The sequence below is a fragment of the Somniosus microcephalus genome, chromosome 1 (genome assembly GCF_052327205.1).
Source record: "Somniosus microcephalus isolate GS21.2 chromosome 1, FLI_Smic_1.0, whole genome shotgun sequence".
Taxonomy (NCBI): domain Eukaryota; kingdom Metazoa; phylum Chordata; class Chondrichthyes; order Squaliformes; family Somniosidae; genus Somniosus; species Somniosus microcephalus.
Genome location: NC_140987.1, coordinates 217,140,140 through 217,165,300, shown reverse-complemented (window position 1 = coordinate 217,165,300; position 25,161 = coordinate 217,140,140). Strand labels below are relative to the sequence as shown.

The following is a 25,161-nucleotide window of genomic DNA, read 5'->3' as shown; positions in this document are numbered from 1 at the left end:
GCAAGAGTTCATCGCTTTTCTGTATACAAGTTCATCATTTTTGAAGACAATCAAGTTTTACAATCACTTGATAGTTCTATCAACATTTTATTGAGAAATGCTTAATGAACCTGTACATTTGTGACTATTCAAACACATCAAATTCATTTCATATAATTTAAAATGTACAGTGAACACAATTAAATATCTAGTCTTACAAAGTCTGCTCCCTGCTCAATTAAAATGCCCTTTCTGTAGTTTTCTTCATGTGGGCAAGTATCAAAAATAATATGGTCTGCTTGCAGTACTCTGCATTATGATGGGAACACAAATCAATGGCCAGTGTCATGCAGTATAATCACCTCTACAACAGATCTGAATCACAGTACAGTAATCCCTCTCCAAATAAATTCTCTCCGCTTCAATAAGAACTCAAATAAAACCACCCTAGATTATGTTTCTTTTGACACATCCAGGAGATCGCCAATACTGAAACTGATGGAAAAGGTCGGTTCAAAGAATGGTGGCTGTGGATCCTGACCTATGCCCAGGGATGTCAGGATGCATTGTTACACTCACAGTCTCCATCTCTGGGGATAGGTTATTGACCAACATTCACTACAAGCCCACTGACTCCCACAGCTACCTGGACTACACTTCCTCCCACCCCGCCTCCTGTAAGGACTCTATTCCATTCTCCCAGTTTTTCCATCTCCGCCGCATCTGCTCCGAAGATGCCACCTTCCACACCAGTGCTTCTGACATGTCTTCCTTTTTCCTCAACTGAGGATTCCCCTTTACCGTGGTTGACACGGCCCTCGACTGTGTCCGTTCTATCTCCCGCACTTCTGCCCTCACCCCTGCCCCTCCCTCCCGGAACCATGATAGGGTTCCCCTTGTCCTCACCTTTCACCCCACCAGCCTCCACATTCAATGGATCATCCTCCGCCATTTCCGCCACCTCCAACTTGATCCCACCACCAAACGCATCTTCCCCTCCCCTTTCAGCATTCCGTAGGGACCGCTCCCTCCGAGACACCCTAGTCCACTCCTCTATCACCCCCAGCACCCCTTCCCCCGGCACCTTCCCATGCAAGCACAGGAGATGCAACACCCTCCCTTATACGCCCCCCCTTCCCACTGTCCAGGGCCCCAAACACCCCTTCCAGGTGAAACAGCGATTTACTTGTACTTCTTGCAATCTAGTATACTGTATTCGCTGCTCACGATGTGGTCTCCTCTAAATTGGGGAGCTCAAAAGCAGCTTGGGTGACCACTTTGCGGAACACCTCCGTTCAGTCCGTAAGGGTGACCCCGAGCTTCTGGTCGCCTAGCATTTTAATTCACCGCCCCATTCCCACTCTGACCTCACCATCCGCGGCCTCTTGCATTGTTCCACGGAAGCTCAACGTAAGCTCAAGGAACAGCACCTCATCTGCCGATTAGGCACTTTACAACCTTCCGGACTCAATATCGAGTTCAACAATTTCAGATCATAACCTCGGCCCCTATTATATTTTTATATATTTTTTATCCACACTTTTGGTTTGTGCCTTTTCCTTTTTTTCTCTCCCACATGGCAGCTGTCTCTCATTCTGCCAGCGCATTTCACACTTCATCTAGAGCCATCTTTTGTCTCTTTACCTGCCCTATTACCATCTCGTCTCGTCTTGAATATCTCTTAATGTCTCTTCACCTCTCAGACCTTCCCTTTTGTTCTTTCATCCTCTCCCCCATTTCCCAGCCCCCACACTGGCCTTTTAATCTGTTTCATTTCCTGCTTTTTTCTCAGTTCTGAAGAAGGGTTTTGACCTGAAACGTTAACTCTGTTTCTCTCTCCATGGATGTTGCCTGGCCTGCTGAGTTTTTCCAGCGTTTTCTGTTGTTATTTCAGATTTCCAGCATCCGCAGTATTTTGCTATCACACTTCTTTGAGCCTGCTTCACTATCAGTTTTGAAATCTATTGATCGCAATGGTGCTCCTACTAAAAAAATATACAAATTTGAATAGGCTTGCCTCTGCTCATGAGTTTTGGGCTCCATCCAGGTCATACAAATACCACTCCTTCAACGGATAGTCTAAAGAGGTTGCTGAACCCTATTAGAATTGTAATGAAAACACCAATAAAGAGAGTCTAGTAACTACAGGACCAAAATCCCTCAATCTTGAGACAAATATTCAGATAATTTCACATTAAAGTAACTTATTCCATGTATGAACATTCGTACTAGCAGATTCAGCATATTACTGCACACCCGCAAATAAATGCATGCTAAGAAGGAACAGGTACATGCATTCTAAAAAAGCCTCAATGTTTTAAGCGATACAAGCATCTATAGACAGCAACAACTTGTATTTATATAGCGCCTTTAACGTAGTAAAACGTCCCAAGGTGCTTCACAGGAGTATTCTAAAACAAAAAATTTGACACCGAGCCACATAAGGAGAAATTAGGGCAGGTGAACAAAAGCTTGATCAAAGAGGTAGGTTTTAAGGAGCGTCTTAAAGGAGGAAAGAGAGGTAGCGAGGTTTAAGCAGGGAATTCCAGAGCTTAGGGCCTAGGCAACAGAAGGCACGGCCACCAATGGTTGAGCAATTATGATCAGGGATGCTCAAGAGGGCAGAATTAGAGGAGCGCAGCTATCTCGGGGGGTTTTGAGGCTGAAGGAGATTACAGAGATAGGGAGGGGTGAGGCCATGGAAGGATTTGAAAACAAGCATGAGAATTTTGAAATCGAGGCGCTGCTTAACCGGAAGCCAATGTAGGGCAGCGAGCACAGGGGTGATGGGCGAACGGGACTTGGTGCGAATTAGGACATGGGCAGCCGAGTATTGGATCACCTCAAGTTTCCGTAGGGTGGAATGTGGGAGCCAGCCAGGAGTGCATTGGAATAGTCAAGTCTAGAGGTAACAAAGGCATGGATGAGGGTTTCAGCAGCAGATGAGCTGAGGCAGAGACGGGCGATGTTACGGAGGTGGAAATAGGCGATCTTAGTTATGCTGCGGATATGTGGTCGGAAGCTCATTTCAGGGTCAAATATGGCACCAAGTTTGCAACCAGTGTGATTCAGCCTCAGACAGATGTTAGGGAGAGGGAGGGAGTCAATGGCTAGGGAACGGAATTTGTGGTGGGGACCAAAAACAATGGCTTCGGTCGTCCCAATATTTAATTGGAGAAAATTTCTGCTCATCCAGAACTGGATGTCGGACAAGCAGTCTGACAATTTAGAGACCGTGGAGGGGTCGAGAGAAGTGGTAATGAGGTAGAGCTGGGTGTCATTAGTGTACATGTGGAAACTGATGCTGTGTTTTCAGATGATGTCACCAAGCAGCAAAATGTAGATGAGAAATAGGAGGGGCCAAGGATAGATCCTTGGGGGGCATCAAAGGTAACGATGCGGAAACGGGAAGAGAAGCCATTGCAGGTGATTCTCTGGCTACGATTAGATAGATAAGAATGGAACCAGGTGAGTGCAGTCCCACCCAGCTGGAGAGGCGTTGGAGAAGGATGGAGTGGTCAACTGTGTCAAAGACTGCAGACAAGTCAAGAAGGACGAGGAGGGATCGTTTACCTATTTGATACCCATTTGGTACTAGTAGCATGAAAAGTAGTCAGCAAATGAGGTATGCAAGCTCCATCATTGGATTTAGCAAGGTACTGAAGAAACAAAAGAAAGAAAAATGTATTTTTTTAAATCTCAGAAATAGGCCATCTTGACTTCAATAGAACACACATAAGGCAGACTGGGAAGGGCGAGAGAGATTGGGAGGAGAGGAGAGGACTGGGAAAAATAAAAAAGGGAAAGTAAGCAAAAGAAAGCGAGTCAGAAAACAGCAAGAAACAAAAAAGGGGAGACAGCACTATAAATCGGGCCTAATATTTGTCACACGACTGGTTGCTTTGCAGCCAGGGGCAACAGAAGCTAACTGGGGATAGATACTGGGCCAGGCTGGATGCAGTGCAGACCAGTGCCGAGCACAGCCACTTCACGCCACATTCTAGGGCATCTGAGGCACTGGCAGGGGGTGGAGAAAATTCAAGCAGAGAGCCAGGACCATCTTAAGAAAAATTAAGTTCAAAGAGGACAACTACAGGTTTGCAATTAACTTTTAATGCAGATAATTTAGAAATCAGAAACTTACCTGTAAAGAGTAGCTGTGTAAAGGAGAGGCTGTAGAGTTTTTGAAACTTCTCCAGCAGAAGGTGATTGGCTGGGTGATAGAGGAGAAGGGAGCTATAGCACCACAAATGATGCATGGCCTATGACAGACAGGGAATTTGTTTACATGCTTGGATAGGATTTTTCCCATTATAAATATTTAAATACTATTTTTTTAAATGTTAAATGATGACATAAAAAACATGATTCAAAGCCGTGACAACATGAGTATGGTTTTTAAGACTGGAAGAATGCACCATATGCAAGATTTTTAAGTATAGTTAAAAGGGTATTAGGAAGAAGCAGGAAAATGAGACTGTAAAAACTAGCCCAAAGAGGAGCTGAAATTCAACACAGGCAAGAAAGGCTAAATAGAATTCTCCTTTCTAACTCTGAGGTGAAGATATTTTCTGTTAAATCATAGATGAAACCTCAGAGTATGCAAGAAAAGATTTTTATAAAACCAAGATCAATACTGCCATTTAACATGTCATCAGGGAGGAGAGATTATAGTTAGGATCATAGAATGTTATAACGTAGAAAAGGTCATATCGGTCATCAAATCAGCACTAGTGTTTTTCTCTATATTATCCACCTAGTCTAATTCCACATTACCGCTTGCTCCTCAGGTCCTTTAATATTCCAATTATGAAGAGAGGCTTGAGAGATTAGGGCTTTCACTAGCATTGAGAAGGTTATGGAATGACTTGATGGGTGTCTTCCAAGATTATAAAAGGTTATGATAAGGTAAATAGTGATAGATAGTTTCAATTGGTCAGTGAGAACACAAATTCAAGACAATCACAAAGAGAATTAAAGGGGCTATCAGGGAAAAAAAATCTTTACACTAGACCAGAGGTTCCCAAACTGTGGTACGCGTATCCCTGGAGGTATACAAAACATCTCTGGGGGGTGGTGGGAGGGGGCGGGGTACGCGAGAGAAATTGTCTCATGGTGGATTTAATTAATTAATTATTTTAATTTTATTTATTGCATTTTTATAATGAGATACTCAGACGAAGCTTTAATACTCTGTGGGAATTTGTTACATAAAGTAGTTAATTTACTTCAAGATGTAGCAATGAGAACACAGAGATGATGACATACAGAGCCCTCACCTTCAATCACCACGGTGTGGTTTCAGTTGACCAGCAACTGTCCAGTCTAAAACCTATCTGCTGGTAGGCGTGTGAGGGCAGCTGATAGATCTGGAAAGGGGTGCCCAATAAGTAAAGTTTGGGAACCTCTGCGGTAGACTGATTAGAATGCGGAATTCTCGGTCACAAACAATTATTGAAGCAGAATTCATAATTTAAAAAAAAAAGCTATGTAGCTTCTTGAGAAGAATATTAAAAAGGAGTGGGATCAGGTTAAGTGGCTCATGTGGAGAACTTCCACCCCCTGCTTCCCGCTGTCAGCGCCCCGACCATCACACAGATTTGATGAGCAAAATGGCCTCTTTCTGTTCTGCAATGTTCTATGAACAACCTGATGTAATTTAACTGAAAGTGCAAAGCAAAAAAAACCCCACAAAACATAAATATTTATTTGTCTAAGCCATTGTTGGATGAAGTAGTTGGTTGTTCAGCTGAAGTCTGGGGATCTTTTTCCGCATACATTGGTGGTAACTCTGATGGGAAGCAGCAAGCACCAGATATATATGGTAATGTGCTGGAAACCGTAAGAATCAATCTGCCATCTGTCATGTTGGAATTAGAGTTCTCATCTGTTTGGGACCTGTTAAGAGTTCAAAATCAAAATTCAGTATTCGACAGCAGAAATTAATTCATTTTAGAAAGTTCAGGAGTGGACAACTTATCCATAAATAAAATAATTCACAGCTGTCCTTCCATACAAGAAAGGTTTTGTTAAAAGGCACCAACTGCTAGAAACTGGTCTGTTCTGAAGATTGCAAAAACACAAACAATTAAAAGGATGATGCAAGGTCTAAAGACCACTTGTATTAGGATACTTCTAATGTGATTTTGTTTTAAAGCCTTAATAAATAATTGAGAACTGAACTGTATTAGAAGATACAAGGACCATTTCAAGTCAGCAACAAATGTGACCATCATGGACGGGTTTTGTTTCACTGAACATTATATACAAAAGAATATGGGTCATAACTTAAGCTTAACTCACATACACCCAAAATTCCATGATCTTTTAAGCCCTGTACAACCATATTGCAGGTCAATGCTCACATTTAAATAATGGCTATTTGGGTGAGTTTATTGGAGGACACCTGGTACGGAATCGACACGAGATAAATCGGCAAGAAAAAAACTTTTTTGGGCTTTGAAATTGATTGGTGGATTAAATATTTAATTCAATTTTAAATCTTAAATGATTTACCCTCCTCCCTCCAATTAAAATAAGCAGGTAGTGATCTGTTATGGACATTTTTAGAAGACAAATATTTTTCAAGAAATTTTGCTCAAGGTTTCCCCAGAGTATTCTACTTCAATTTTAGAATTAGGGTTTCAAGAGTTCATAAGATTGCAATTTAGAAAGAAGCCTGTCAGAAACATAGAAGATAGGAGCAGGAGTAGGCCATTCGGCCCCTCGAGCCTGCTCCGCCATTCAATGCGATCATGGCTGATCATCCAAATTCAGTACCCGGTCCCTGCTTTCTCCCCATACCCCTTGATCCCTTTAGCCTTAAGAAATATATCCAACTCCTTCTTGAATATATTTAATAAACTGGCCTCCACCGCCTTCTGTGGTAGAGAGTTCCACAGGTTCACCACTCTCTGGGATAAGAAATTCCTCCTCATTTCTGTCCTAAATGGCCTACCCTTTATCCTTAGACTATGTCCCCTGGTTCTGGACTCCCCGACCATTGGGAACATCCTTCCTGCATCTAGTCTGTCCAGTCCTGTCAGAATGTTATAAGTTTCAATGAGATCACCTCTCATTCTTCTAAACTCCAGCGAGTACAAGCCCAATCGACCCAATCTCTCCTCATACGTCATTCCTGCTATCCCAGGTATCAGCCTGGTGAATCTTCGCTGAACTCCTTCCATGGCAAGAACATCCTTCCTCAGATAAGGCGACTAAAACTGCACACAATACTCAAGATGTGGTCTCACCAAGGCCCTGTACAACTGCAGCAAGACATCCTTGTTCCTGTACTCAAACCCTCTCGCTACGAAGGCCAACATACCATTTGCCTTCTTAACCGCCTGCTGCACCTGCATGCTTACCTTCAGCGACTGGTGCACAAGGACACCCAGGTCTCGTTGCATTTCCCCTTCTCCCAATCTATTGCCATTTAGATAATAATCTGCCTTCCTGTTTTTGCCACCAAAGTGGACAACCTCACATTTATCCACGTTATATTGCATCTGCCATGTTTCTGCCCAATCACCCAACATGTCCAAATCATCCTGGAGTTTCTCAACATCCTCCTCACAGCACACACACCCACCCTTGAGGATCTGTCCTGTGTTGATTCTAATTTTCATTGTACTATTTTTTTTCCGAAAAGAAATTCCAACAAAATGTTACCCTGAAGTTACAAAGCACAAACATAATTGTTTAAAAGTTATAGCCTAACAAGATTAGTTATTAATTGTGGTCATTGCAATAAATTCTGATTTGTTCAGAAGGTTCACCCAATAAATTTAGCCTTGATAAAAAGCACGAGTGGCTGACTCACAGGGACAGAAGCACAAGATTATAAGTACTGGCCAATAATATGGGTTTACACAGCATAAAATGGACATTGCTCTTCTGTGTGATTTTGTCATGAGAAAAGATTACTGTTTAGCTAAAAATGATGGTGATCTGATATTCTAAATTACCTGGTGGGGCACTACATGCAAGTTTCAATTGTAAAATAAAGAGTCAGTTATTTTACCTGCAAAAGACGACACTGTAATAAGAGGGAGGATTCTCGCTTGGAGGGGAATAGCAGGCTCCATTGCAATCATTTATAATTGGTGGGGGTTCGGGGAAATAAGGTGGTGGTGGTGGAAGGACCACCACAGAGTTATCTGAATGAAAGTAAGAAGATCCAGTTAACACCTTCAGTACAGAGTTCTAATTCAATCAAAACATCATCTTGCATTTATATGGCACCTTTAACATTAAAAAAAAAATTCTAACGTGCTTCACAGATGGGCAAAAGGAAAACAGACACTGTGACAGGTTAGGAGAAGTGACCGAAAGCTTAGTCAAAAATGGGTTTGGAGAAAATTGTTTAAAAGGAAGTGAAAAGTGGAGAGGTTTAGCGAGGGAATTCCAGAGAATAGGTCTGAGACTACTGAAGGCTCTGCCACCAATGGCATAGTGAAAGGTGGGAGTTGACGGGAATGTACAAAAGGAATCAAAAGAATGGAGTGTGCCGGGGGCAGGGGTACACAGGGCCAAAGAAAGCAAAAGAAGAGCAAATATAGGGCTGAAGGAGATTGCAGAGCGAAGGAAGAAAAGCCATTGCTAGAGATATGCTGGCAGCATTCAGATAGGTAGAAATGGAACCAAGCAAGGGCTGTCCCACTGAGGGGAGGTGTGGAGGAGGATTGCTTGGTTGAATGCTAGATGGAGGTTGAGAAGATTACAATCACTGAGGACATCAGTTATAACTTTGGTTAAGGCCATTTAATGCTGTGAAAAATGACAGAGCTGAGCTGGAGGGAATTGAACATGAAATTTCCAAAATTATAGACTTAGAGAAAAGGGAGACTGGAGATGCAACAATAGTTGGCGAGGATGGAAGGGTCAACAGTGGGCATTTTGAGGGGGGGGGGGGGGGGGGGGTGATAATATTGGTTGTAAAGGAGACAAGGGTGGTGTCTGTGGAAAGGAAACCATTGAAATTTGAGCTAGCATGGTGGTCAGGGAGGGGAGTTGGGTGCGAAGGAGACTGAGGGAGTAGGAAGTGTATCTCTTGGATCGGAGAAGTTTGGAGGGGGTGGGGCTAGAACGGGTGAGAGACTGCAGAGCCAATTTGAATAGATAGTCTCCTACAAAGAAATCCGAAAACTCCTCATACTTGATGTTTGAGGGTGAGGTTGGCTGTGGGGAAAAAAGGAGCCTGTGGTTATACTTTTCTCCAGGGAAAGACAAGGTTCCTTCTCGTCCCTCACCACTAAAGGAAACAGTTTGGTAAGCCAATTATAAAAGCTCATTAGGTTGGGTTGTGTACAACTCTGGAGCAAGAAAACATCAGGACAGCCAGCTTAGTAAAAAAAAATAATACACAAGATAATTATTGAAGTTTGAAGAGATTTTAAGACGTAGTATCTATCCTCTCTCTGTATAAAAGTCTTGAATCTAGCATATACTTCTTCCTCGCACATATTTCCTATGCTATGCAGATTACACATGGGCGGTACAATTTTGTCATGCCTCGAAAACCATTTAAACTGAGAACTGTTTTCTGTACTGATCCTTACTTACTTTTCAGGTTCCCCCAACATTAGGTGGCACTGTTGCTCATTCAAGCGGTGTCTCCAACGCCATTTCTCTAGGGGGCACTGGACATTAAGATAATAATGGCCCAGAATTTGCGGTCGAGCTGGCAGCATGCGCCGTCATTCCACCTTTGAAACTGACTGCAACTTTGGGATTTGCCGCATACGGATATGTTGCGGTCTGTCGTTCACAGCTCCGACACAGGCTATGTTGTGCCCCCGCCCCCCACAGATCCAGCAATCTGTGTAATCAGCCAAAACATTGAAACTGACAAAAACTTTGTCTCTTCCGCAGTAATTACGCTGTTAAATTCCCCACTAAAAGTTAGACCCAAAGCGATTAGGTGTAACTAGGGTTTTGACAGCGTTATTACTGTTAAGGACCTGGAAAATTAATTTAAATTTTGTGCAGTGAAATTTATCTATTTTAATAAAAATTTAAGTTTAAGGAACTTTTCAGAAATTATTTTTTTAAATGTTTTAAGTTTGTCTATCTTTATTTCAGGTTTGCCTTTTCCCCATGTGAGAGCCCCAATCCTTGTTTTGCTCCCTCTAACATTTTTTTAAAAAGTTTGAATTTTAAGAGCTTGCTCGCTTCCTTGTTCGCTGTCTGAGAGAATTTTGCATTTTGATTGGCTGCTTAGACAGCCTGTTGACATTACACAAGGGAATCCCCACTAACTTCCATTGATTTGAATTGAAGGTCAGAAAACCCGAAGTTCTCAACACAGAGGTCGCGAGATCCTTGTGTGAAGCATACTTCAGGGCCAACAGCAAACGCCTTCGCTTCACCGCTGACCACAAATTCCAGTTCAGGGTATTTAAATGCCAAGAAACTTGCAATCTTTAAGGGAAGCGTAGATAAACATTTTAAGTAGAGGAAGATACAGGGATATAGGTAGACAGTAGTGGGATATATTTTGAATTCTTCCAGCAAAGAGCGTCAATATCTGATGGGTTGAATGGTTTCCTTTGAGATCTAATCTTCCTTTCAGCTACCTCCATGGGCCTGTCTGTACTTCCCCTCATGAGGCTCCTGGAAATCAGGCTCAACAACCTCCCCACTATCCAACTTGGCATTCAGTCCATATTGGATTCAAATTCAAGAGCTGCAACCAACTGTGCACCTAAAATACTCAGGTGCTAATATTTCCTAAAATAGTTATTAGCACTTAAAATATTTTCCCCACAAAAACATAATGGAGACGACATAATTCAATAGCTAAATATCATGCAACATAATTGTATTTGTTTTTTTTTGCAATGTTCAATGCACACTGAAAAGAAGAGTTAATGAAACCAATGTCTTGAAATTAGGAGCCTGGAATTTTAGCACACACTCCTTGGTCCATTCCTTACCCTCCACAGGAAAAACAAGTTAACCCATTTAACCCAAGTTAGAAGGGGGAAAAAGGGATAATATACAAACACATCAAGCATTCTTATACTAACATTGAAAGAACCCAATCTCATTGCACATAATTCAGGTGGAGGAGCCGGAGGTGGTTACTTGATTCTTATCAAAGCACATGTTACTGAACAACAACTTCATGATTTGTGGACCAGATGTGTGCATTCATAACTTTTGTCTGCCTGTCAATGTGCTAACAGTTCATGAAACATTTCTAACTTACTGAGTTTGTGTCCATGACAGATAGATGGAGAATTAGACAGAGCTAAAGGAGGGATACACACCTCTTGTAACCACTCTGCTACTTCTTCTAACGTTGGTGTTGAGGGAGAGGAAGGCCCATTACAAATATTTCCCTAAATTACAACAGGAACTACAATCAAAAGTTCTTCATTGGCTGTAAAACGCTTTGGCGTCATGAGGTTGTGCAAGGTGCTATATAAATGCAAGTTCTTTCTTTTCTTATTTACTACAGTTTAATTATCCACTTTTTCAAGGTGCTATTCTGTATAATTCACAGGTAAACATCAGTTTTAATCAATCATTTCGCTTACCTATTGCAATTTGACATGGTCCTGTTCTTTGTGGTTGTTGATCATTTGTAGATGTACTTTCTTCCTCTGCACTTAAAGCTACCTTCCTTTTGACATGAGCAATTAATAAGAAGCAAATACCAATAAACGTTACTACTGGGCCCATGATTTGCAAGAACAGCAGTTTACATTTCTCATTTCCATTAGCTTTACTAGTTAAATTGAATCCTTGACCTTCCATGGTGCCAGGGCAGGTGATAGCCCAAACACCAATCATAGTTAGCAGCACTCCACTAAAACAAAAGAGGACACCAAAGATGAGGAAACGGATGAAAGAGTCCTGTTTGCCGCAAGAAAGATAGCACCGTCGATCTGCTGAGTATGCCAGCTGTCTCAGATTAATCAGGGTCCTGGATCTTGACAGCAGTATGAATAACAATGCAATACCACATAGACTGGGTCCAGTTGCCTTTAGGACCTTATTGCAGCTGCCACCATCATGATCACATGACTGGAACCCAAAGGTAGCAATAATGACTCCAGCAGATAGAAATGAAACTCCAAATATGAGTAGAAAGAATCCTGTTTTATAAGAGCTTCCATCACCCTCTATTCTCTCCAATGCGGGAGCAGTACGCATTTCAACTTCTCAACAGTGAAATGTTCTTCTTTAGTCTGATGTGGCTGAACCTGTGAATATAATGTATTTCATTATATTTTGTAGCAAGTTTTGTTTTAGCACGTATGTTATCAAACACTGCATAATCATTCTGCCTCTAAAATGCAGTATGGGTATCACTCTTCATTAACAAACAGGCTATTAATTAATAAAAACAGTTGACCTGAAACGTTCTTTATTCCTCTCTCCACAGATGCTGCTTGACCTGCTGGGTATTTTCTGTTTTTGTTTCAGATTTCCAACATCTGCAGTATTTTATTTTTGTTTTAGGCTATTAATTAAATTCACTTTTGTTGTAAATCAGTTATGGTTTTTGTGAACTAACATTTTCAGTGCAGTATTGAGGGAGTGCCACAGAGTTAGTCGTTAGGATCAGATATTAAACCGAGGCCATGTCTGCATGTTCAAGTGGATGTAAAGGATCCCGTGGCACTTCCTCGAAGGAAAGAGAGCTCTCCTGATGCCCTGGCCAACATTTATTCCTTCACCAACACCAGCAAGGCAAATGAACTGGTCATTCTTCTGCTTGAAAAGTAATTTATTGAAGCACTTTGGGACATCCCGAAGACTTGAAAGGTGGTGTGTAAACGTATTTTCTTTCTTTCAATAGTTCTGGTAAAATTAGAGATCAGGCATTCTTAGACTGGGTATTATGTAATAAGAAAGGATTAATTAGCAATCTTGTTATGCGAGGCCCCTTGGAGAGGAGCGATCATAATATGATAGAATTCTTCATTAAGATGGAGAGTGAAGTAGTTAACTCAGAGACTAGGGTCTTGAATTTAAATAAAGTAAACTATGATGGTATGAGGCGCGAGTTGGGTAGGATTGATTGGGGAACGTTACTTAAAGGGTTGACGGTGGATAGGCAATGGCAAACATTTAAAGATCGCATGGATGAACTACAGAATTTGTTCATCCCCGTTTGGCATAAAAATAAAACAAAAAGGTGACTCAACGTTGGCTAACAAGGGAAATTAGGGATAGCATAAGATCCAAGGAGAGGACATATAAATTGGCCAGAAAAAGCAGCAAACCTGAGGATTGGGAGCAGTTTAGGATTCAAAGGAGGACAAATGGATTAATTAAGAGGGGGGAAATAGAGTATGAGAGTAAGCTTTCAGGGAACATAAAACTGACTGTAAAAGCTTCTATAGATATGTGAAGAGAAAAAGATTGGTGAAGTCAAGCGTAGGTCCCTTGCAGTCAGAATCAAGGGAATTTATAATGGGGAACAAAAAAATGGCAGACCAATTAAATACATACTTTGGTTCTGTTTTCACAAAGGAGGACACAAATAACCTCCCAGAGATGTCGGGGAACATAGGGTCTAATGAGAGGGAGGAACTGAATGAAATCAGTATTTGTAGGGAAATGGTGTTAGGGAAATTGATGGGATTGAAGGCCGATAAATCCCCAGGGCCTGATAATCTATATCCTAGGGTACTTAAGGAAGTGGCCCTAGAAATAGTAGATGCATTGCTGGTCATCTTCCAAAATTCTATAGACCCTGGAACAGTTCCCATGGATTGGAAGGTAGCTAATGTAACCCCACTATTTAAAAAAGGTGGTAGAGAGAAAATGGGGAATTATAGACCGGTAAGCTTGACATCGGTAGTGGGGAAAATGCTAGAGTCCATTATAAAAGATGTAATAGCAGAGCACTTGGAAAACAGTGACAGGATCGGACAAAGTCAACATGGATTTACAAAAGGTAGAATAGATAAGGGAAAACCAGTGGATGTGATGTATTTGGACTTTCAGAAGGCTTTCCATAAGGTCCCGCATAAGAGATTAGCATGCAAAGTTAAAGCACATGGGACTGGGGGTAAGGTACTGACCTGGAAAGAGAACTGGTTGGCAGACAGGAAGCAAAGATTTGATATAAACGGGTCTTTTTCCGAGTGGCAGGCAGTGACTAGTGGGGTACCGCAGGGATCGGTGCTAGGACCCCAACTATTCACAATATATACTTATGATCTAGACGAGGGAACTAGATGTAAAACTCCAAGTTTGCAGATGACACAAAGCTGGGTGGGCGTGTTTGCTGTGAGAAGGATGCAGAGAAACTCCAGTCTGATTTGGACAAGTTGGGTGATTGGGCAGATGCAGTATAATGTGGATAAATGTGAGGTTATCCACTTTGGTGGCAAAAACAGGAAGGCAGATTATTATCTGAATGGCAATAGATTGGGAGAAGGAGAAGTGCAGAGATCTGGGTGTCCTTGTGCACCAGTTGCTGAAGGTAAGCATGCAGGTGCAGCAGGCGGTTAAGAAGGCAAATGGTATGTTGGCCTTCATAGCGAGAGGATTCGAGTACAGGAGCAAGGATGTCTTACTGCAGTTGTACAGGGCCTTGGTGAGACCACACCTTGAGAATTGTGTGCAGTTTTAGTCGCCTTATCTGAGGAAGGGTGTTCTTGCCACGGAGGGAGTGCAGTGAAGATTCACCGGACTGATACCTGGGATGGCAGGAATGACGTATGCAGAGAGATTGGGTCGATTAGGCTTATATTCGCTAGAGTTTAGGAGAATGAGAGGGGATCTCATTGAAACTTATAACATTCTAACAGGACTAGACTGATTAGATGCAGGAAGGATGTTCCCGATGGCAGGAGAGTCCAGAACCAGGGGTCACAGTCTAACGATAAGGGGTAAGCCATTTAGAATTGAGATGAGGAGGAATTTCTTCACCCAGAGAGTGGTGAACCTGTGGAATTCTCTACCACAGAAGACAGTTGAGGCCAATTCATTAAATATATTCAAGAAGGAGTTAGATATATTTCTTAAGGCTAAAGGGATCAAGGAATATGGGGAGAAAGCAGGGACAGGGTACTGAGTTTGGATGATCAGCCATGATCTCATTAAATGGCGCAACAGGCTCGAGGGGCCGAATGGCCTACTCCTGCTCCTATCTTCTATGTTTCTATGTTAATTAAAAGTTAATATCCCAAACATATAGCCAATATAAAAATAGGATATCATCCTAGCCATGTGAAATGATACAGCTCTACTAAACAGGAACATGGCAAGCCACGCCTCTCCAAATTCTATGAACGCTACAGTGAAGATACACAACAACAAATTATAAGGGAGACATTCCACTTGGTGTCAAAAAGAGATGAAAAAGTCTATAATTTCTTGGAAGTTGGCATGTTAATTGTGGGAGCAGATAATAAACTTATTTACAGACATTATGCAACTTTGTATTTTGTCCTGTGTGTGGCATCCGGAACCTAATTCAGGTGTTTGTGGAAACATCAGACGAATGTTTTCAGAATGTCTGTGAGCTGGATTTAATTTTCCACGTAGACAACGTTCACAATATTTTGGTAGAAATGGTGAAGGGGGGAATGGTTTTAAAGACCAATATGAATGAAATAGTTACTCAGATTGATGCTCAGAACAAAATGGAAAAACCTGAGGCTGGTCTAGCAGGAGCTCAAGCCAAGACTGTATCAGCAGTAAAGAATATGAAGCTGCCTGAAATTCCTCGAAATATTAACATCGGAGACATCAGCATAAAAGTGCCAAACTTTCCCTCGTTTAAATAAAAAACGTGCTCAACTTCCAGTTTGGAATAATTTCAAAAAAGGTTTACCATGCAATTATTTACCAAATAAAAATATCTAATTAGTCTTGAAGGGTATGTTGGAAAATTTTATTCTAAATTGCACCAGTAAAACATAAAAAATCATTTGTTGTGCTCAATTTATTTTAAATCTGATCCGTTTCCTGTGTAATATCATATTTACATCTACATTCCGATGCTCTATGAAGTGACTTTTATTGTGTGCTGGCTGCTATTTAAGAGAATTATGAAAGATGATAGTGACTTTGTACAATCTATGTTATTAAACTATTAAAGTTTTATATTAAAAAAAATAACTAGTAAGGGGGAAGTGGTGTATTTGGATTTTCATAAAGCATGAAAAGGTGCCACACAAGAGGTTATTACACAAAATTAGGGCGCATGGGGTGGGGGTATGTATTAGTATGGACTGAGGATTAGTTAACGGACAGAACCTGGGATGGCAGGAATGACGTATGAGGAGAGATTGTGTCGATTGGGCTTATACTCACTGGAGTTTAGAAGATTGAGAGGGGATCTCATCGAAACCTATAAAATTCCTGTCAGGCCTGGACAGACTAGATGCAGGATGTTTCTGATGGCCGGGGAGTCCAGAACCAGGGGTCATAGTCTAAGGATAAGGGGTAAGCCATTTAGGACTGAAATGAGGAGGAATTTCTTCACCCAGAGAGTGGTGAACCTGTGGAATTCTCTGCCACAGAGGGTGGTGGAGGCCAGTTCATGAAGTATATTCAAGAAAGAGTTGGATATATTTCTTAAGGCTAAAGGGATCAAGGGATATGGGGAGAAGGCAGGGACCGGGTACTGAATTTGGAAGATCAGCCATGATCTCATTGAATGGTGGAGCAGGCTCGAAGGGTCGAATGGCCTACTCCTGCTCCTATCTTCTATGTATCTATGAAAACAGAGTAGGAATAAAGGGTTATTTTCAGGTTGGCAGGTTGTAACTAGTGGGGTAGTGAAAGGATCAGCTATTTCTATATCAATGACTTAGATTAGGGGACTGAGTGTAATGTATCCAAGTTTGCTGACGATACAAAGCTAGGTGGGAAAGTAAGTTGTGAGGAGGATGCAAAGAGGCTACAAAAAGATATAGATAAAGTGAGTGGGCAAGAACATGGCAGATGGAATATAATGTGGAGAAATGTGAAGTTATCCACTTTGGTAGGGAAAATAAAAAGCAGAATATTTTTTAAATGATGAGAGATTGGGAAATGTTGGTACTAAGAGAGACCTTTGTACTTTGTATCTTTGTACAAGAATCACAGAAAGTTAACATGCAGGCACACCAAGCAATTAGGAAAGCAAATGGCATGTTAGCCTTTATTACAAAAGGATTGGCGTACAAGAATAAAGAAGTCTTACTGCAATTATATAGGGCCTTGGTGAGACCACACCTGGAGTACTGTGTACAGTTTTGGTCTCCTTACCTAAGGAAAGATATATGTGCCTTAGAAGGAGTGCAACAAAGGTTCACTAGACTGATTCCTGGGATGGGGCGATTGTCCTGTGAGGAGAGATTGAGTAGACCAGGCCTATCTTCCCTAGAATTTAGAAGAATGAGAGGTGATCTCATTGAAACATACAAAATTCTTACAGGGCTTGACAGGGTAGATGCTGGGAGGATGTGTCCTCTGGCTGGGGAGTCTAGAACCAGGGGTCACAGTCTCAGAATGAGGGGTCAGCCATTTAGGACTGAGATGAGGAGAAATTTCTTGACTCAAAGGGTGGTGAATCTTTGGAATTCTCTACCCCAGAGGGCTATGGATGCTCAGTCGTTGAGTACTCTGGAAATCAATTAAAAAATATAAAAATGCTGAAAATGTTGACCAGAATGCACATGATAAGGGAATTCCAGGAAGCTCATGTAACTACATGAGAATAGGTCTCCTTTCCAGTGAAAAATTCCCCAAATGGGGGTGGGGGGCAACTGCCTGCCCATAGCAAGTCAAAGGAAAAATATTTTGCGAAAGAGAATTATTGTCTCTTCCTGCTCACAGAAGATGTTCATACACGGCACACTTGAGGACTTGCGAATTATGAATATGGATGTCAGAATTTGTGGGTGACTTGTGTTCTAGTCCTCAAAGCCTGATCAGTTCTATTATTTCCTTAAACTATACAGAAAAATGAAATGAAATGAAAACGGTAACAAACGGTAACTAAGAGGAAACATTTACTGTTAGTTTTGATAGCTCTTGCAAGTTTTTATTCATACTCCCTTTTTGTTGTAAATCCGTTCTGATTTTTATGCATTAACAGCTTCAAATCAAAGTTTAAAAACTATTTCTTCCAATTGGTGGTTGTAAAGTTTGCTACTTTGTGTATATATTCTTTAATGGAGCTTTGAAATTAAATATAAGTGATGTGCATTCCAATATGTGGCAATACAGATAAGTATGATGATTGTATAACTTAACTACTTGTTTGAATCGGGGCTAACTATAGATGAAGGGTCTATATTTAAAATGTTAATCTGCCTTTTTGCTATTTGCTCTTTAGTGATGCTGTGTATATCCAGCATTTATTTTTATTTCACACTATCGGTACCACTTTCAAAATGTTTTTGAAAATATAGTGCTACAACAGTTTGCTTCTTATAGCACCTTTAACATAGAAAAATGTCCCATGGTGCTTCACAGCAGCATGAGGAAAAAACAGGTTGAGCCAAAGAAAAAGACTAGGAAGAGTGATTCAAAGTATTGTCAAAGAGTGCGTTTTAAGGAAGATCTTAAAGGAGAAGATGAAGGTGGAGAGGTAGAGGGGTTTAGGGAGGGAATTCCATAGCATGGAGCTAAGTGACTGAAGAAATGGACACCAATAGTGGAGTGAATGGCAGGAATGCACAAGAGGCCAGTCAGAGGAATATAAATTTAGGGAGGGGGGGGAAAGAGAAATTGTAAGCCTGGAGGAAGTTAGATAGGGAGGGCTGAGGCCATGGAGGAATTTAAACAGCAGGGTGAGAATTTTTAATTTGAGGTGCCCTGATTGGCCTGGAGCTGAGCTGCCAACTTCAAATGCTCTTCGGGAGCCAGTGCAAATACGTAAGGATGGGGTGGTGGGAATTGGTGTGGGATAAAATATAAGCATCACGGTTTTGGATGAGCTGAAGTTTACAGAGGGTGGAGGATGGAGGATGGAAAGCTTCCCAGGATACTATTTCAGTAATCTGGTCTGGCGGTGACAAAGGCATAGATGAGGGTTTCTGCGGAAAATAGGCTGAGGTTGGAGCAGAAGCAGGTGACGTGATGATAGAAGTCTTTGCGATAGAGACCATATAGGATTGGAAACTCAGGTCAAAGCTAAACAGGACACCAAGGCTGCGAACAGTCTGGTTCAGCCTGAGAAAATGGGCAGGGAAGGGGATGAAGTCAGTGGCAAGAGTTTAGAATTTGTAGTGGAAGACAAAAACAAAGAGAGAAAATTACAAGTCATCTAATACTGAATGTCATACAAGCAGTTTGATAGCGTAGAGGCAGAGGAGGGCTTGAGAGGTGCAGAGGTAGAGCTGATTCTATTTCTGTGGATAATATCACCAAAAGGCAACATGCAGATGAGGTAGAGGAAGGGGTCAAGGATGGTCAACAGGGCAGCGGTGGGAAAAGAAGCCATTGCTAGAGCTGCTCTGGCTAGAATCAGATAGGTAAGAGTGGAACCAAGCGGTGGCAGACCCAACAGAGCAGAAGTGTTGGAGTAAGATGGTGTAATTGACCATGTTGACAGCTGTAGAGAAATTGAGGAGGAATAAGGAACCATGGAAACAATCACTTTGATACAGGCCATGATAAAGTCTGGGGGAGGGGTGGGGTCCAGATTGGAGGGATTCAAAACTGAGTTTCAGGAGACATGCGGTGGACCTGGAGGGAACCACAAGATCTACAAGATGCAGTGCAGCAACTCGCCAAGGCTTATTCGGCAGCACCTCCCAAACCCGCAATCTTTTCCATCTAGAAGAACAAGGGCAGCAGGCGCATGGGAACACCACCACCTCCAAGTTCCCCTCCAAGTCATACACCATCCTGACTTGGAAATATATCGCTGTTCCTTCATCGTCACTGGGTCAAAATCTTGGAACTTCCTCCCTAACAGCACTATGGGAGTACCTTCATCATACGGACTGCAGCAGTTCAAGAAGGCGGCTCACCACCACCTTCTCAAGGGCAATTAGAGATGGGCAATAAATGCTGGCGTTGCCAGCATTTCACATCCCATAAAAACAAATGTAATATTTTTTAAATTCAAGGATTTGTGGGAGGGAGATTGAAAATGGCACAATAATCAGCAAGAACAGAGGGATAGAGTGTGTGTGCTCTTTTTTAAAAGGAGGGGTATGATGTGGTTTTGAAAGGGAGGGGAACTGTGCCCAAGGAGAGGGAATTATTCACAATATCAATTAACATGGGGGCCTGAAAGGAATGTAGGGTGGTCAGGGCATGTGGGAATGGGATCATGGGAGCAGGAGGTAGTTCTCAAGGATGAGATGAGCTTGAAGAAGGCATGGAAGTAGTAACAACAACAACTTGTAATAATAGTGGATTTAACATAGTAAAATGTCTCAAGGTGCTGCACAGGAGCGTTATCCAAAAAAAACTGACACTGAGCCACATAGAGATATTAGGACAGATAACCAAAAGCTTGGTAAAAAAAAAGGGTAGGTTTTTAAGGAGATTCTTAAAGGAGACAAGAGAAGTAGAGAGGCAGAGAGGTTTAGGGAGGGAATTCCAGCACTTAGAGCCTCAGCAGCTGAAGGCACGGATGCAATGGTGGAGTAAAAAAAATCAGGGATGTGCAAGCGGCTAGAATTGGAGGAGCGCAGAGATCTCGGAGAGTTGTAGGGCAGGAGGAGGTTACAGAGATAGGGAGGAGCAAGGCCATGGAGGGATTTGAAATAAAGGGTGCAAATTTCAAAACGGAGACATTGCCAGACCAGGAGTCAATGTAGGTCAGCGAGCACAGGGGTGATGGGTGAATGGGACTTGGTGCAAATTAGGATACAGGGAGGGGGATAGCAGAATTTTGGATAAGCTCAAGTTTACAGAGGCCAGGTGGGAGGCCAGCCAGGGGAACATTGGAACAGTTCAGTCTAGAGGTAACTAGAGATAGGCAGGGGTTCAGGTTAATGGTAGGAAAAGGGCAAAGGTAGGTTTAGCTTAGTAGGCAAGGGCGAAGGTCGGAGGGAAGCAGCAGAGGCAGCCGAATGGATGGTTTCTAGCTTGCTGTCAGAAATTCGTGAGCTTCTTCTACTTCTTATTAAAGGAATGTGGAGGGTTTAAACATTTTTACACGTATTTTTTGCTATCAAATCAATTTCACTCCCTTGCTCTCAGATTGTTTAATTGAACAAAAAAAATCAATGTACTGTACTTTGGATCAAATTTAAATTTACTTCTAACTACAATGCATTCATTGTTAAAATTAAGAGCCTCTCAGGCTGCATTATACTACAGCTAACACTAACAATCTGCATTTATATAGCACCTGTTAAGGTAAAGGAACAACCCAAGTAATTTCACAAGTATGCAAAGGAAACAGACGCCAAGGTCAGAAAGTCTCAGACTAGTATTTGTGAAGTACAATGTGCAACCAGCAGACCAGGGTGCTAAGTGATTCAGGCCAGGTCACAGCAAGCTCTGCCACAAAGGAGCATTGCAAATACATACTTTGAGAGCGCAACAGAATTCCACTTCTGGCTAATTTTTGGTGTTGGGAGAGCACAGGTGGGAGCATCAGTTTAAGAAAGAAAGACTTGCATTTATATAGCGCCTTTCATGATATTGGATGTCCCCAAGCACTTTATACTGAATGAAGTACTTCTGAAGTGGAGTCACTGTTGTAATGTAGGAAATGCGGCAGCCAATTTGCACACAAGGCCCCACAAACAGCAGTGAGATAATAACCAGATAATCTGTCTTAGTGATGTTGGTTGAGGGATAAATACTGGTCAGCACACAGGGGAGAACTCCCCTGCTCTTCTGTGAAATAGTGCCATGGGATCTTTTATGTCCATCTGAGAGGGCAGACGGGGGCGCATGTTAACGTTTCATCCTAATGACATTTCTGATCAGTGCAGTGCTGAGGGAGCGCTGCACTAAGTGTCAATCTGGATTATGTACTCAAGTTTCTGGAGTGGGACTTGAACCTACAACCTACTGACTCAGAGGCGCGGGGAGGGTGCTACCAGTGGACCACAGTTTAAAAGTTCCCAGTTGGTCCACGTTTAAAATGTGGCTGTGGACTGTGCTGGAGTTATATCATAGCTGGTGGAAACTCAAACTGGTGCAATATAGTTTCCTGATGATGGGTTCACAACACTTGGGCTTTAGTGTGTTCAGGCATCAGATGAGACCCTGACACCCAAGTTATAATTGCACTTTCATCAACATGCACCTGAAACTGCTTTGCAGTATAACTTGTAACCTTAGTCTAATATGAAACGCTATAGGAACTTACCTCAATTATTCACTTTAAACCATCACTAAGCCCCTCCTGCCTAACCTAAAGAAAGTCTACATCAACTGAACATCTTCACAATTACTTACAAAAATTACTACAATAATTCTTTAAAGGCACAGATGACACAAGAGGCAAACTGTTTATGTTAGCCAATTCAATATTTTTAAAGTGCAGTTATTCTGTAACTTCTGATACTGTACATACCTATGAGACCAATAATACAGGGTCACTCCCAGCCCAGCAATACTACCCTGGCTCCCAATCGGGACAGAACTGAGCACATGCATGCTTACACACAAATGCTAAGCTCCTCTCCCAGTTATTACATTTTAAATGTTCTGATGAAAGGTCATTGACCTGAAACGTTAACTCTATTTCTTTCTCCATAGACGCTGCCTGAACTGCTGAGCATTTCCAGCATTTTCTCTTTTTATTACATTTTAAATGTTTTCGGAGCATGACCAGAAGCACCTACTTTCTCAAAACGTTTAAAAGAATTTTGCGTAAGTTTCGAAAGTGCCCAGCGCCTGCAGTGGACTGTCCAAGGGCATTAAAAAAAAAACAGGTTTGACACGACACTGAAATTTTACTCCGTGCACCGAGGGGCACCGGATTATTTCCCAGCCTGGTTAGTACCGAACTTTGACTTTTGCCCCCCAAAACACAGCCTTCACTATAGTGGAGCAGAGATAGTATTGTCCGCAGTTTAAGGGCTGGATTAGGAGAACTCGTTACCAGTAGGGGTACAGAGAGGAGGGGGGACAGACTGAACACACGTGCAGATTCCAATCTACAGGTAAAATAAAGGCAAATCTAAATGACACTGAAGATAAATGCCAGGACTTCTCGAACTAGCTCGATGGTGAAAAATCGCAGATTTCAAGCAGTGCGACGGCAATTAGAAACGTGGAGAGAAAACGCTTCACCTTTGCCTGGAAATTAACACCGAGCGACCTAGATATGTAATTTCCATGATACAAAGGGCGGCAGCCTGAGCCGACACACCGTGCAGCAAGTGAGCCGGAGCCGGAGCCGAGGACGGACAGACTGGACGGGTTACCTTGCCGGGCTGTGCGGAGCTGCTCTGTACCGTGCAACAGCTGCAATTACCGGGAACCACCGGGAGGATCACTGCTTCATCTGGCTAATGTTAAACATGTAACGCCGACGATCTACCAGGGACGTGTAACCAGATAAACACAGGCGGCTCTATAGCAGTTATTTATACCTAACAGAAGTGGGAGACGTTCACGCCCCTGATGCCACAGATAGATAGTTACGTTTCACCAGCCTCTCTCAACTCGTCCTGACTGGTCCCGTCTGGATCTGCATCCCTGCCCAATTCTCCTTTCTTGACCCCGAAAGTGTTTGATGAAGGAGGCGAGTCAAAACTTCTAAATCGTTTTGCCATCAGATGGTATATAAAAAACGAACTTGTTAATAATGAAATAACAACAGAAAATGTTGGAAACACTCAGCAGGTTAGGCAGCATCGAGGAGAGAGAAACAGAGTTAACATTTCAGGTCGTGAAACGTTAACTATGTTTCTCTCTCCTCGATGCTGCCTGACCTGCTGAGTGTTTCCAGCACATTCTGTTGTTATTTCAGATTTCCAGCATCCGGCGGTTTTTTGCTATTGTTAATCATTACATTTGTGTTCCAAATTTATCATTGGTGTACAGGATTCTAGTAAAAAAACAGAGCAGCTTTTCACAAACCAACATTTTATTTTAGGTAGAAACAGAAAATGCTGGAAATACTCAGCAGGTCAGGCAGCATCTGTAGAGAGAAAAACTGGGTTAACTTTTCAGGTCCATGACTACATTTTAGTGATCTGTGTACATGGACCACTATATCTCTTTGGACCTCCACTGTTCCTAGCTTGTCACCATTTAAAAAATACTTGGATCTATCTTCTTTCCAAAATGGATGACCTCACACTTACCTGTAATGAAATCCATCTGCCACAGTTTTGCCCACTCACTTATCTATCAATGTCTCTTCGTAATTTTATGCTCGCGTCTACACTACTTACTATGCCACCTATCTTTGCGTCATTGGCTCTCTAGAATGTTATCTAAGTCATCTAAGGCATGAAAAAACACTGGCGGGCAAAATAAAGGAAAATCCCAAGGTGTTTTATAAGTATATTAAGGACAAGAGTAGGGCCCATTAGGGACCAAAGTGGCAATCTGTGTGTAGAGCCGGAAGATGTAGGTGAGGTTTTAAATGAATATTTTGCATCTGTGTTCACTATGGAGAAGGACGATGTAGGCATAGAAATCAGGTAGGGGGATTGTGATATACTTGAACAAATTATTATTGAGAGGGATGAGGTACTAGCGGTTTTAGCGGGCTTAAAAGTGGATAAATCCCCAGGCCCAGATGAGATGTATCCCAGGCTGCTGTGTGAGGCAAGGGAGTGGATTGCAGGGGCTCTGACACAAATTTTCAGAACATCTCTGGCCACAGCGGGGGTTGCCAGAGGACTGGAGGACAACTAACGTTGTACCATTATTCAAGAAGGGTAGTAGGGATAAACCAGGGAATTACAGGCTAGTGAGCCTAACATTAGTGGTAGGGAAATTATTGGAAAAAATTCTGAGGGACAGAATTAGTCTCCACTTGGACAGGCAAAGACGAATCAAGGATAGTCAGCATGGCTTTGTCAGGGGGAGATCATGTCTAACCAATTTGATTGAATTTTTCGAGGGGGTGACTAGGTGTGTGGATGAGGGTAGTGCAGTTGATGTAGTCTACATGGACTTCAGTAAGGCTTTTGACAAAGTCCCACATGGGAGACTGGTCAAGAAGGTAAGAGCCCATGGGATCCAGGGCAATTTGGCACATTTGATCCAAAATTGGCTTAGTGGCAGGAGGCAGAGGGTGATGGTCGAAGGTTGTTTTTGTGACTGGAAGCCTGTGTCAAGTGGTGC

General features: G+C 42.2%; 1 protein-coding gene and 1 pseudogene across 1 annotated transcript; one reads left to right on the top strand and one right to left on the bottom strand.

Moving 5' to 3' along the window:
• Nucleotides 1-1,124: 1,124 nt before the first annotated feature.
• LOC147124595 (transmembrane protein 171-like) lies at nucleotides 1,125-23,409 on the bottom strand. Its single transcript, XM_085990185.1, has 4 exons — nucleotides 23,286-23,409; nucleotides 11,523-12,191; nucleotides 8,003-8,138; nucleotides 1,125-5,877 (listed from the first exon to the last, which is right to left on the bottom strand). The coding sequence occupies exons 2-4, from the start codon at nucleotides 12,139-12,141 to the stop codon at nucleotides 5,685-5,687; spliced, it is 948 nt and encodes a 315-aa protein (XP_085846311.1). The 5' UTR covers nucleotides 12,142-12,191; nucleotides 23,286-23,409; the 3' UTR covers nucleotides 1,125-5,684.
• On the top strand, nucleotides 12,283-15,734 carry LOC147124596 (AP-3 complex subunit sigma-1 pseudogene; annotated as a pseudogene).
• Nucleotides 23,410-25,161: the final 1,752 nt, after the last annotated feature.